The 13924-nt window shown below is 35.7% G+C and overlaps 1 protein-coding gene across 5 annotated transcripts in view; it reads left to right on the top strand.

Moving 5' to 3' along the window:
- Nucleotides 1–13924, top strand: part of LOC106667540 (afadin) — a 163204-nt gene that overhangs the window by 114167 nt on the left and 35113 nt on the right. For all 5 annotated transcript variants that reach the window (XM_014395543.2, XM_014395544.2, XM_014395542.2 and 2 more), the window contains 2 exons: nucleotides 3946–4107; nucleotides 10979–11223. In XM_014395543.2, coding sequence (XP_014251029.1) covers nucleotides 3946–4107; nucleotides 10979–11223 — 407 coding nt within the window. The remainder of the gene's footprint in view (nucleotides 1–3945; nucleotides 4108–10978; nucleotides 11224–13924) is intronic.

Here is a 13924-nt window from a genome sequence, read left to right as displayed (position 1 = left end):
CACCCATTTTTGTCTGGCGTTTTGGTATACAAATTTCGTAAACAAAAAACGTTACGGTTCTACGCGGCATAATGTCAAAAGGCCGGATCGGTTGGAGAGGATTTCATTTTCTAACTTTCCTCGTTAAATGTTTACGGTAGCAATAGGGTAGGCACTAGTGTGGTGGGGGGGGGGGATTCAACTTGAAACAAGTCCAATATCCATCCATGCAGTATCGCCGAGCCGGACACTTATACTATGAAAACTGTAATAAAAGAGTCACGACAAATCAATACTGACGATACACATCAAACGTCGGTATTATCATTTTTATTAGATTTTTATTATTTCTTTTCTTTACGACCTTTCGCAAGGATCAGGATTCATTTGACTCGCTGATTTGTTAAAATCCCTTTTCCATAGGAATACGACAAGGCTTTCTCGAAAAATCAAATTCAAATTGAAAACTATGAATTTTGCCCCGTACTGACTCATAGGGTTATCGAAATAGTGGAGACTATCTGTAAAAACTTATGGTTTTGTTGATATTCCAGTGGATAAAGAAACCCATTCAGCCATGCGTCTTTTGTGCCCTCGATATTGAAAAAGCCTTTATACCTATCAGTCGACAATATCACAATAGTGCAATATCAAAACTCCTCGTCAAAGAACTCACATGATCCTTTGTTTTTATTTGTATCAAAAAACACTCCAAAATATTGCTTGAAACTCCGCCAATGAACAAATATTGGCCGAGTTGAAGGAATAATTAATTGAATGCATTACTTTCTTAGAAATTTTGAGTGTAAAACATTGAAATAACTATTTTGATCAGAGTGACGTCAGCGATTATATTTTCCATATCCTTTATATGAGTAATCAAAGGGCACACTTTAAAATAAAATGTGTTATACGTCTTGCCTGGATGAATGTATTTATTAGGGTGAATGTATGATCTTGATATTTCATGAGCCAACGTAATGAAAAATCACGCTTGGCCCTCGCCAAACCGACCTAATCCGTCCACAACCACAACCACAACCCTACCAAACCGAAGCTCTTCCTAATAGTCCGACCAACGGACACAGACGAATTTGTGTATGTTTAAAGACATAGAGAGAAGCTATCAGAATGAAGAGAGATAAGTACATAGATAGATAGATTTAGAAGAGGAGAGAAACTAAATGAATGAATGGATATAATTTTATTTAAAAATTTTAACAAATTGAGTCGTGATACCTTCCAATTAACGAGAAATTTTAGAGAATGTGAATAATAAAAAGTGTGTGTGTGAGGGGGGGAGAGAGAGAGAGATTTAGTGAGAATAAGATTGAGAGAGACTGACCAGACTTACTGAGTGATAGTTATACACATGACGATAGAAAGAGGTAGTGGATGAAGGATGTAAGAAGGAGGAGAAATGAGAAGAGAATCAAGAGAGAGGGAGAGAGAGAGAGAGAGAGAGAGAGAGAGAGAGAGAGAATGAAAGTGAGAAACAAGGGAAATCGGATTGCCATATTTTCTCGGTTTCATTGAAAAATATTGAATAAATTATCATAACATGACCCGCCCCTAACCCCCTAATCCTACCTAGCCTAGCATCCCTAATACTAACTCTTCTTCTTTCTTTCTTCTTCGGACACAGAGGCGAGTTTCTAGGTCCCCTATTCCGCTTTTTAGAAATCGCGTGGTTTTTTATTCAATGTTGATTTGTTTTATGTGTTGTCTAAGTGCGTGTATTTATTAGTGTGAATGGTATTACGTCACCATCGTCCCTCAAGCAGCGTGTGGGTTTAAGGCCGATGGGGAAATATTTATGGATTGTACTCCATCGACCCTAAGTTAGGTTATTACTATATAAATATATCGATTGCAGTATACATATGTACACCTGTGTGTGAATGTATTTATTTGTGCGATTGCATTATGGATGTTACTGTTAGGCTAAATTATAATTTGCATGCGATGGAGCAGAAATGAGACCTAAGTGTCGAAAGCCCTTAAAGCCTAACTCCGTAGGTTTAGCAGCGACAATCTCCTGAGCATCTCGCTCATGGGGAATATAACGACCCAGCCACATAACGGGGTACGTGACGTCATTGTTGGCCTCTTATGATATATTTATACGGAGGCTTCCTGACAAAACTAGCCAGAAAGGCGGACCAGGAGATGACGGTCCTAGTTCAGGTTCATCTGACATACAAAATTCATTCACAAATTTTTAGCATTCAAAGTTAATGAAAAGTAAACTAATTACAGGCCTTTACGTCCAACTCGCAGTCGAGCGTCAGACACTTTAACAAAACTTTCTCATTTGATATTATCTAAGAAAATCCCTGGAAACTCTTGAGCGGAAAGAAATGGTGGGAGTGTATTTGTATTTAGTTTTTGTATGACCGAAATTAAATATTTCCATCATCAAGTTAACATATATTATTTTAGGAAGTGCTACATCTTATGTTGGCCACAACATTGAAGTGTTTTCTATGCCTATCTGAATAAATGTTGTGGAAATGCATACATGCGTGAAAAAGTATAACTTGAAATGCCTTTTTTATGTTTACTTCATTGCCGCAAATAATATTGTATGTTTTTTTCCATAGTCTTTAAGTTTTGCTACCGCGTTACTTATTTCAAGGAAGATTTTATTTTTAATTGCCAACACCAGTTAGTATCTAGATTGCCGACTGAAATTAAATATTCAAGCAATCTCTGGGCTCCCTTTCATTTCAATTTTTCTTCAATTATTCAGTGTTTGCGCTGCATATTTAATATTTTATTGTGTCTGTTGTATAACTTGATAATAACCCGTCTCTTGTGGAATTTTTCAATGTTTATGATATCGAACGAAATCGAGGGAGAATCTGCATTTAAAAAAATGCTTTTGGGGAATCCAATTTTGTTCGTTTCTTCTTTAATATATATGTAAAATTGTCCTTAAACAAAGTTAAATAGTCAAAAATTAATAGTTTTTCCCTTAAAATTAGGTTTCTTTTTAAACCTAATAACCATAAAGTGAATGATATTTTTATGATTATTCTTATGAGGATTACGACTCAACGTTCCGAAACATAACCGAGAACGCCACGGTTACCGTTGTGACAACCACTACCCTACATAGAAACAGTTCCATATGGCATACTGTTATTCATGCTATCAACCATGTCAGTTCGACTAAACGTTATTTTAAACAGCTTCTCGTATAAATCAAACAATCAGCGTTCTGTTAGTCAATAATGTCAATTTGTTTACAGTTGAGTTACAGACGTGGCAACAAAGAAAGAGCGATAACCGTGCTTTGTGGGACCGATTTGCGACTTTGACTAACGTATTGAATCCGAAATCACTTATCGCCGATCTTTTTGACCATAATCGAATCAGAAATTTTGATATTGAGTTATAATCGGTTTTTCAGGACGGTCCAACTTTTGAAGGTGTAAGGTTTTAATTGTTGCCGTAGTTTGATGTTGTCCCTTCTATTGTAAAGTGTAATCCTTAATTTTTCCAGCTCAGTAGTAATGTTTTGATTATCCATTGTCCTGTAATAGAGATGTTACAGCAGAATTGGTGTCGAAAGGCAGACAATTCAACAGTGCATTCAGTGGTTTCTAATTGATCGAGCATCTTTAGAAAAACAATTTCCTTTTATTTGTAAAAGCTATATTTTTAGCAAATTGTGTTGTGTGTGTCGGATTTGTCGCATGTGCGCATAGTACACTCGTGACGAATGTCATCAAATTTCATTAGGGTTATCTTCAGAAATTGGCCTTTCAGCTTATTAGTTGGAAACAGTTATGTTTTTATAATAGTAAAAATGTGTTATTAGTAGAAATGTTTAAATAAATCATTATCTTAATTTTGACGACAAATTTGGAAGCAACATACATCAAAATTATTTATATGACTTTATCTATGTTTCATGTATCTGTATTCATCAGGCATTTATTTATTCGGATTTTTTTCCAGGGTCGATCATGTTCCACGTGAGGCGGCGGCCGGCCGATTTCCACCCTAGAAAAAGGAAGAAAAAACCCCAACAGGGAAAATGGGGCCAGCACAACGAACTCCTCGACTACAGATACGAAGACGGGGTCGACAGGCTGCCTTTCTTCCTCGAATTGAATCCAGGTACTTAAAAAAAGTCAATAAACCTCCTTGATGAATGAACCAGTCAACCATTTCGCCTGAATATAAAAGGGTATTTTAAACAATATTAGCTTGGACGGACACATTTGATTATCCTGAAGAGAAATCCTCAGCATTAAAGTTCTTGGAGTTTGGAACGGTTAAATGAGATTATCATTTCCCAACAATCTTCCCGGCCTGTTGGTCCTGCGTTTTCTTTTATTCATGGACAACGAAGTTTTAAGCTATTTGAATTGAAGTTCTATTCAGAATTTAGGGTTAATTTTATAGATATATATAAACTTAATATATGTATAAACAATTTAATATATTTATAATCGACTAGATTCATTGTTGTTGTAAATTATGTAATTAATTTGATTTTTGTATCGGATACTGTGCTATACCGACACTGCGAGAATAGGCGGACCCGTGTAATCTTAGAAATGCAAGCAGGGTGTTCTAAAACTTTATAAAGGCACTATTTCATGATATTTTATACTGGCTAAAAATTCCTTAAGTCTTCTTGATTAAATTTCCCGTTTGCCTCACAAATATAAAACGTACAAAACTAAGCTACCGTAAAACGAGACGTGTCGGAGGTTTTGGCCGGATTCAATTTTCGGATGAGCTTTATTGAGAACATAAAACGGCAATGGAATATTAAAGGGGCCTAATTAACTCGGCCCACTTAACCACTTTGATAGGGCTTGCTTTTAACATCAGCCATTACCGGTTCCCCGGAGTTCTTCGTACACTATAAACCATTAAATGTTACCGAAAACAGCCTACTTGGCACTTGTATATAAACGATCGTTTGAAAGAAAAAGTTTCCCATAATTTATCCGCTGAGTTTCTTTCAATAACGAGTGTGAACGATTAAAAATATTAAAATAGATAGTTGCTTAGGATTTCAGATATGATCTAGGGTAGTTGAAAAATCATCATTATGAATGGCTACATATAATGTAACCTGATCATATGAAACAAGGAAATACAAAGACGGTGAATTGTACAACAATGATACAATTTGATTTTAAAAAAAGAAGTAACGGTTCGTGTTGAGAATATGTTATGAGATTCGCTGTTACGCCTTATGTATGAGATGTTGATGTAACCAGGCTAATGTGAAAAGGTTTTGCTTCTATAGAAAACACCCTGCGTTCCTAATTCTGAAAACGAAACGAAAAAAGATTTTTATTATCCCTCATTAATCATGGGGTGGAAAACTTTAAAATAACCATGACAGTTTAAATAAGCTAGAGTTTCTTTTTTGATAAGAGTGTATAAATTTATAACCGATGGTTGAACATGTTTATACCTGATTGTTGATCACTTGATAACATATTTTCTATATAAAGGTATACCATGGTTAGGTTCGGCATACGTATAAACTCGAGACCTGCAACAACTCGAGAAAACACAACGGCCTGGCAATTTTTTGGCTATGAGTACACAAACTGTTCTGAGTAATGTACACATAGACAAACTTGCCAGATGAGGATAGGAGGGTCTGCAAGATGTAGATAGATAACAAAATCAAACACTCTTCCATCTCAGAATGGATTCATAAGAAAAAACAAAGGAGAAAAGGATGAACTCCAAAAGCGCCAGACGTGGCAAGCTCATGGTTAAAGAAAACCTCACCAAAACTGGCAAACATTTAACAATAGTTAGGCAGGATAAAACTCAGAGAAACACATGGATACATTCACTGATGACCTCTGTAGGCTACGCAATGAGGTAGAAGTAACCGCCACCCAAATTGCCTTCGAATGAAACATATTCTAGGGTACTAAGAAAATCCGGGGAAAAGAGTTGCAGCAATAACAGTCAATGGCCTACTACTTCCTAGCACATGGATTGAGTAAATTAATCTAAACAAAGGGACTAGGAAAAGTGAAATAAGCTAAAAGGCTGCAGTCGTTGGTAATACAAAACCACCACTGTCTGGTTTCCTTATCATCGTTTTTTTAATATTTTTTTTAAATATATATATTCGATTAATGATTTCTTCAGTTTCTTGGTATAGATCTTCATTTCCTGTTGGTATCAATTTTGATTCATAAAAATAACTTTGGTTGTTGATCTGTTTTTAAAGTGTGTTTTTGAATGTAAAGCCATACCAAGTTTGTTATAAGAAATTACATAAATCCATTTATTTGGAACCATCCTGTCTTGTTGATGAATCATGCATGTAAATATTTCCATCTAAGTGACTTTGCTGTCTAGAATTAGGAAGATTGCACCTATCACTTGCCTGGTATTAAGCCAAAATTTATTATTGGAGAATCTTTGAACTTGAAGGTTGAAGGTCCCGCTCTTAACTTGTGTTATCAACCTTTTGCCATACCATGGCTTCGTTTGGTACGTGTTTTACATTGCTTTGTACTTTTACTGTAGGTAAACTTGAACAGTTTTTGCTTTGTTCACTCAGGTTGAGGTCCGTTTTTTCGGAAGATTAAAGTGGTCAGTTTACTATTGGTTTTAATGTTGACTGATAGATGCCTTAATTCCTTATGGGACTGAGCAAACTTTTGGTAACAAACCTTTAGGCGGGCAATCCTTTCAACTTGAAAGTTTGCATCGTTTGGCATACGGAATACCTCTTAACGATGGGTTATGTACACGTATACCCATAATTCAGTCTGATTGATTTTACGTCCATTTTTGAATTTTGGATATCAAGTTTACATCATCATGGTTACTTTTCACTTGGATAAGTTTTAGTTTCGAATTGTCCTCTTGTGTACCATTCTAGAAGTGCTGTGGACGTGGCATTTATATCACTTTCTGAAACCAAGTAAGGACATGGATCTTTCTTCCTGAGAAGTCAGTTTTGCGTGAAACGTAATCTATAAAAAGATAGAAAGGTAGAATGTAGATTACTTATCGAAAACCAACGGAATGGACCTATTTCGCAATCTCGTTCCCAATAATTGAAATGCGTTGTAAATCCAGTTGGCTGTTTTTCTTCCGGTGTTTAATCTTGCCTTTCGAAGTGATATATGATATATATATTGGACGGTGGATAAAAATCGATTCCAAGTCAAAATCTACAAACAGGACAAATTTTATTGCGGTTTGCGACGCATTGTCTAAAAGAGCTCACCCTCTTAAATTTCAACGGCATGGGGTATTTTCCGTTTATCGACAGGGGTGTGTTAATGACTAGGCCCTGTTGGTGTCACAAGCTTTTAGCGTCACACCGCCAGACGCACCACACCCTTTAAAGTGCCCCTGGCTCTTCAGTTACCGGAAGAATAATTCAGCCTGGCAGGGCCGACAGGTGGACGGGACGGGAAATTGAAAATCTCACTCGACTGTCTTTAAAGAATGTTTAACGGACGTCATCCCTTTTTTTTCTCTCTCAAATTGGACAAATCGACCTGCGTTCTGCTTGTAATGGCCAATTTTTCAAACATAGATACCCCAATGCGTAAAACGTTTAAGAAAACGCAAGTCGGCTCATTTTATATAGTTTCAACGGCAAAAATCTTCTTTGATTTAAATGTTTTCTTAAATTTACAACCGAGTTTAACCCGTACGTAGGCCGAGTGTAAACTGGAGTATCTTAATGGATTTGAATTATGGACGCAAAACCTTTCAAAGCTTCAAACCCACTTGAAAGGGCGGTTGTCACCCCCTGTTACATAGAAAATAATTTCATTTCATAACAAATTTTATAGATTTAGATTGAACGTTTTCGTCAATCTTACAATATCTCCATGAATTATGGAGTCGGGAGTGTTTAGAATAACCAATAGTTTAAATACACCTACAAATATTTTTATGGTAAGAAATGTACACATTTATAACGAAGGCCAGAATGATAGTTGGTCGTTTTCATCCCGGTGTCATTCCTCTTAACTTAATTGTTAGTTTTTGAAGGTTAATTATTAACACAGTAACGTTAAATCATGGAGATCAAGTTCGAGTAGCTCGGATTGACGAGCAGGAGGTAGGGCGTTCAATATCCCATTCTGAATCTTGATCGTACAACTGGAGACAATAAAATCAAAGTTTGACTGTGGTAAAGAAGCTTGCATTAAATTGTCCTTGAGCTTGCTAGTTAAGATATTCCAAATTCTTATTTGTTTTCATCATGTAACGCTATACCAAGGTGATTTTGCTACGTTGGCATATGGTACAGCTTATACAGCAAGGATAGGCTGAAATGTGTATACAAAATCGACTAAGGCATTTTTTAAGTTTCCCTGATGAACTGGATAAATCATTATGAGCTTGAGCACCGTTGGTTTTTATAGTTGTAGATCGAAGCTGTTCGTCCATCCTGGTCATACCTCATGATGCGAGTATGCTCTTTATATTCATAATGTGTATACACCGATGAAAAGGTGGACAGGTTCATTGACACGCAAGCATGAGGAGAACGTCCCACAGTTAAACAATAACCGACTGTTCGTAAAAAAATACAAAACAAATCCTTATTTGAATCAAATCAATACTTAACTTTAGAATATTTTTACTTTAAAAGATTCAATAATCACCCTATTTATTAATTCTATCGATAAAACTTTATTATCAAAGATTTATGAGCTGAACATTATTCATTCGTTCAAAAAAGGATTAGAAGTCAATACTGACTCAGCTGCTCTTTATTCATGGCAGATTGCTTAAACTGGTATAATCTTGGCAATGCTCTGGGTGTTCAGGGTCACGCTTATTGTCGCCATTTGTGAATGTTCGAACTTCGATTCGACATAAAGACATACATATATGGTCAAAATCAATCGAACTGTTGATAAATTCAAGAATAAACGATATTTTGATATAAAAATATTAATTTCTTCTCCCTAATTATATCGAAAACCATTAATAATCATGAAATTATAATAAGTACTTTCACGAGGGATTCGATCATGCACGACATTTCCTTATAATTTCTTAACTTTTGTTCATTAAATAACTCCAGGGGTTTCGCAATGATTTTTATACGTAGAGAACGTTCTTGTTTGATCCCTACCGTTTTCTTCTTCTTTTCTCTGCAATTTGTAACAATGTTGGGATTTTTTTAATTTTTGAGTAGTATGATTTATGTTCTAAGTAAACCCCTATTTCCATTTGGCCTGACCACGAGTTGCCCAAGGTACCTGTAGAATCGATTCGAACCTGTAATTACTTCAACTATCTAAACGAAAATATTTCCTCCCTTTGTCAAATGCCTCGGTAGAGTAACGTTCCACGGTTCTTTACAGTGGTGAAATACAATAATGTTTAACAAGGAGTTAAGTAATTAAAACTCTACAAACAAGTTATATTAATTATGAAAGCCCCTCGAATTTAAAAAAAATAAAAATAGTATCAAAATGAAACAAGAAGAATACAACAAACAATGTTCGGTTAAAAGCCAGCACTGTCATGACATAAAATAGTTTAAGGACTACTGTGCCATATACGTAATAAATTATTGTCTTGTTAATGAAGACAGTTATTAAAAGAATAAATCGTGAGGTGTTGAATAGAAAGGTTTATTAATATGCAGATCCTCCTGGTCCGCCTATTTTCGCTTGTTTTGACTTCCATCTTCTGCTGTGGTTGGACAGGGGAAGGTCTTGCTAAGGGAGAGAGTGGTGGTTTTAATATTTTTGCCCTCGTGCGAGAGGGATGAATGTAATCTATCGTTAAAGTTTCTTTCCGTCAAGCTTACACTTTTTAACATAAAATTAATTTGTAAATTTCAAATTAATATTTGTTGAACTTCAAAACAATGTTTTTTAATTAATTTGTAAGATTTACTAGAATTAAAATTTATAAAAAATTTAATATAACAATAAAGGATTCTTTCTTTGATTTGGGAAATTGTATAAAAATATAAAATCGGCTCACCTAAGTACCAATTGAAATTTAATTACATTTTAAATTAAAAGTTATTTAAAATTAAACGTAAAAACCATTTACAACATTCTATTAACTGGAAATTGTTTTTAAATATAAAATAATTATTTTATATTTTTAGAAAAACTGGAAATAACAGAACAATCGTTGTTTTTTATATAACTTTTAATTTCATTTTCATATGGTCGTAAAGTTCCAAGTATTTTTTACATGTAAGAACACTGTAAAAATAAAAAATATGTAGCAGTTTTATTTTACATACTTATATTTCATACCCATCTCCTTAGTTTTTTAATTCTTTAAAGAAAGGGCTACTTTGAAATGAAAAAGGGTGAAATGGAAGTAAAAAAAGCGTTATTTGAAGTTAGAAAAGGTTAACTTGAAATTAAAAAGGGTTAATTTGACGGTGCAAAGCTATATAGGAATAAAAATAAGATTTTTTTTTGGGGGGGGGGTGAAAGAGCAGCTAACAAACTCATTAAACACTCTAATTCAATTAATTAATAATTAGAAGTTGTTTTAACACTCAGAGATCATTTATGTTACCCATGGGGGAAAACTAATCTGGCCTGCACCCTAACCAGAGTAATGTGCACTGTTGTAGTCTGTAGGAGGACACGAGAACACATAGAAATTATTCCTTCATGCCGGTACCTAAGTGTCCTGAAAAAGGAGGTGTCTCCTTATCGATGGTTTCACTGTTCATATTCCTATGTACGTAGACATAAGTAAAAAGAGTAGGCGGACCAGATACGTATTTGTATACAACAATTTCTGCAGATTGTAAATTCTAAGGACGTTATTCATAATAGATTTTTCGTACGATCCCCAGTCGTGTAAAACGGCTTTAAAAGCCTGCCTCAGGGTCGGGAGGGAATAGATTAAGTCTTTTTAAACAAAACGAGAGGAGCGAGTCGTGGTAATGGTATCACTCGCCGGGAAGGCATCGCAAGGAGGGGGAAACCGGTAAGGTCTGGAGTCCCAGTTGCATAATGGCTTTCTCTTCTCATTCCAGATGGTTCCGAGATAGCCGGCGGTAGTGCGAAGCGTTACAAGCTCCATCCGAACGTTACCGAGGTGGGCAGCGAGCGAGGATCACCCCACGGACACGGACAGTCGCTCCAGTTGTTCGGGCCCAACATACAGCCGAGGCACTGCGTCATCGCGCATACAGAAGGCATCGTCACGGTCACACCCTGCAGCAGAGACGCCGAGACTTATGTCAACGGACAAAGGATCTACGAAACAACAATACTTCAAGTAAGCTCTTCTAATTATATTATACTAGTTGTACCTTTAAACGCGTTAATTAAACTGTGAGAGTTTTTCGCATCGTCCTCCTACCGTTGAGGTGTGCGAGGGTGATGAACCTTCAGTTTAGCCTAGCCTCCCTGGTTTGGTCTATCACTGAAAATGGTGAAATACCGTAACGGCTATGACAGACAAAATCAATGAGAACAATCGGACCTGGATGATCCTCCTTCACTTATTGACATTACAGGACCATCATCAATAACTAACTTGATAAGGCACTACCAAAACCGTAAAAACCTATCGTTGGGCTTGTCAAATTCTATCGATGGGAAATACATTCGATATTATTTATCATCTCTTCCGCTAATACCGCAATGTACCTAGGTCAGTTTCAAATTGAGCGAAACACTTTCTTTAATTCATTTGAACTCCAAGTGGGGCATTTTTCTTGGATGGTGGCTTTGTAGGATGAAAACTCTCTTAAAGGTGCCAATTTGATCTGTCAGAATTTTCTTTTTCTCAAGCGAAATTATTCAGGAAGATCCGGTTTTAGACAAAGGAGTAAACATTTCTCGTTTTTGGTTGGGACACCACACACACACACCAATATTAATTTGTTAGGAATGGGAATTGCAAAAAATTGTTCAATACCTTAAAATTGTTTTTAACTTGACGCCACCAATAAAAATAAAACTGTTTTCAGCTAGAAATAATTATTTTTGATAAATTTCAAATACGTTCCTTTTTCTGGCGCTTAATTGGTGAGGGATTAATAATCTTTGAACTATTTGTACACTGGGAGTAGTAAAAGCAGTAATTTTAATATTTATCTCTGTTTTATCATATTTTGAGAATCGGTGAGATTTGATGGCATCCTTCGAGACTGGTCCAAGGGTCTTATTTGGGTCAATGCGATCAATGGCAAATCTGAAATCTTTAGGTCTCCTTGAAGATCTCGTCATCTGCAAATAGAGAGACGGTGATTTTTAATAATCACATATCTATCCGTAAAGTGGTTGTTTCAATAACGTAAAAACCTTTTTTTTTCCTTTGGTCATATCACACTTAAAACTAACAGTATGCATATTATTCGTCGGGGTATGCCTGTGTGGTTCCAGTTTTTGTTGTTTTTCCATAGGATCAGCCAGATCAACCGGACCACATAAAAAAAAGTGCCGTCCACACAATCCAAGTTATATGTTGCGCCTATAGGATTAGGATTACAAGTCCTATCGTTAGATAAAACACACGTTAACGTAACTCAAGACAATAATGTGACCGTTCTTTCATATTTCTTTTGGTGGATTTCACACAAGCGTCTTTTTATAATTGGAGGCCAGAATGATAGCTATATGTTTCTATATTCTTGCATTCATATTTTCTTATTCTTTCTTATATAAATCATCCTCACACAGAGAATCAGGCTAGCCTACAGTGTTGCAAAAATTGGAATGGATAGAAAAACAACACAATTTTATTTCCATATGGGGGGGAGATAGTTCGATAAAAAGAGAGAAAGAGAAAAAATGAAAAAAGAGGAGCAGAGAATGGTTGAGAAATAAATAATAAGTAAACATATAGTTGGAAAGTGTGAGAAAGATAACATGGAAGTCAGTAAATAAATATATGCCTATGTACAGATAGTACTGTTATTCTGGCCTCCGAATCAAAATTTATTCAAAAGTTTATAGAAACAAATTAAATAGGCGAAAAGGGGACTAGGATCGACCTTTATGCACGTTCATCGACTCACGGACCCTGCCAGATTTAACATTTCACACGAAAATGTCCTGTTATCGTCCAAAATTTTATGTATGTTTAGTTTTTCATGCGCTTCGTGTCTTTCAACGTATAATTTAAGGCGCTTTTGGCAATTGTTTTCGTAATACCCTCAGTTAACTGTGTGAATTTCTTTTCGGATGAGTCGTTTCTACCATGCAATCCATAGCAACGTTCTTCCAGGAGAGTTAAGCTCAAGAAAAGTCATCTGTATAAGAGAATTTTTTTTTAGGTTTGACTTCTTTTGAATTCTTTATCATCGTTAAATTCCATAGGACCGTATTCAATTAAATTTATACGTTTCCAGCTTGAAGAGGGATTCCATCCGCTCCAGTAAATAGCGGTTGTTTTGTTTCGCTTCTCATTTTACGCTCTGATAATCGAAAGGCCAGTCTTGTTCAACATGTTCCATTATCCCCATAGCGAGATATAAGGAAATACGTTTCTCGATAAGATTTCTTTACCTGGTGTAAACAATGACGCAAGGACCTGTTATCAGTGCAGTCGTCATGGGAAATTCTTATGGGGAAGCCGAATAAATCCCCGTTCGTCTGGACGATACTCCTGATGAATACCTCTTGAACATAAAAGGATTTTGAAAGCCGCAGGGTTTATGGATAATAAAAAAACAATTTTTTACTTTTCTTCAAATATTGTTAACTTTTTTCCAGGTTAATAAAAATCACAGGCCAGGTTTTACATTGAAATCCAGGCCATTTTACCACATTGTATAACTTTAAACAATCGTAAATTTTTACGTCACACGGTTGCCATTGGTAAACAAGTCGTAAGATAACTACGAGAAAAAAATTAAATTATGAACAGATACATTATCTGAACTTGACAAGTTTGAACCGCTCCATCAACCTTTCCCTGCTATGAATTATGCAGGTCAGGGACAAAAACGCTCATATGTCACCTGGACAAA

The sequence above is a fragment of the Cimex lectularius genome, unplaced genomic scaffold (assembly GCF_000648675.2).
Source record: "Cimex lectularius strain Harlan isolate CLEC.00 unplaced genomic scaffold, Clec_2.1 scaffold74, whole genome shotgun sequence".
Classification (NCBI taxonomy): Eukaryota; Metazoa; Arthropoda; class Insecta; order Hemiptera; family Cimicidae; genus Cimex; species Cimex lectularius.
The sequence above is the reverse complement of the archived record's forward strand: the minus strand, read 5'-3'. Positions and strand labels throughout refer to the sequence as shown.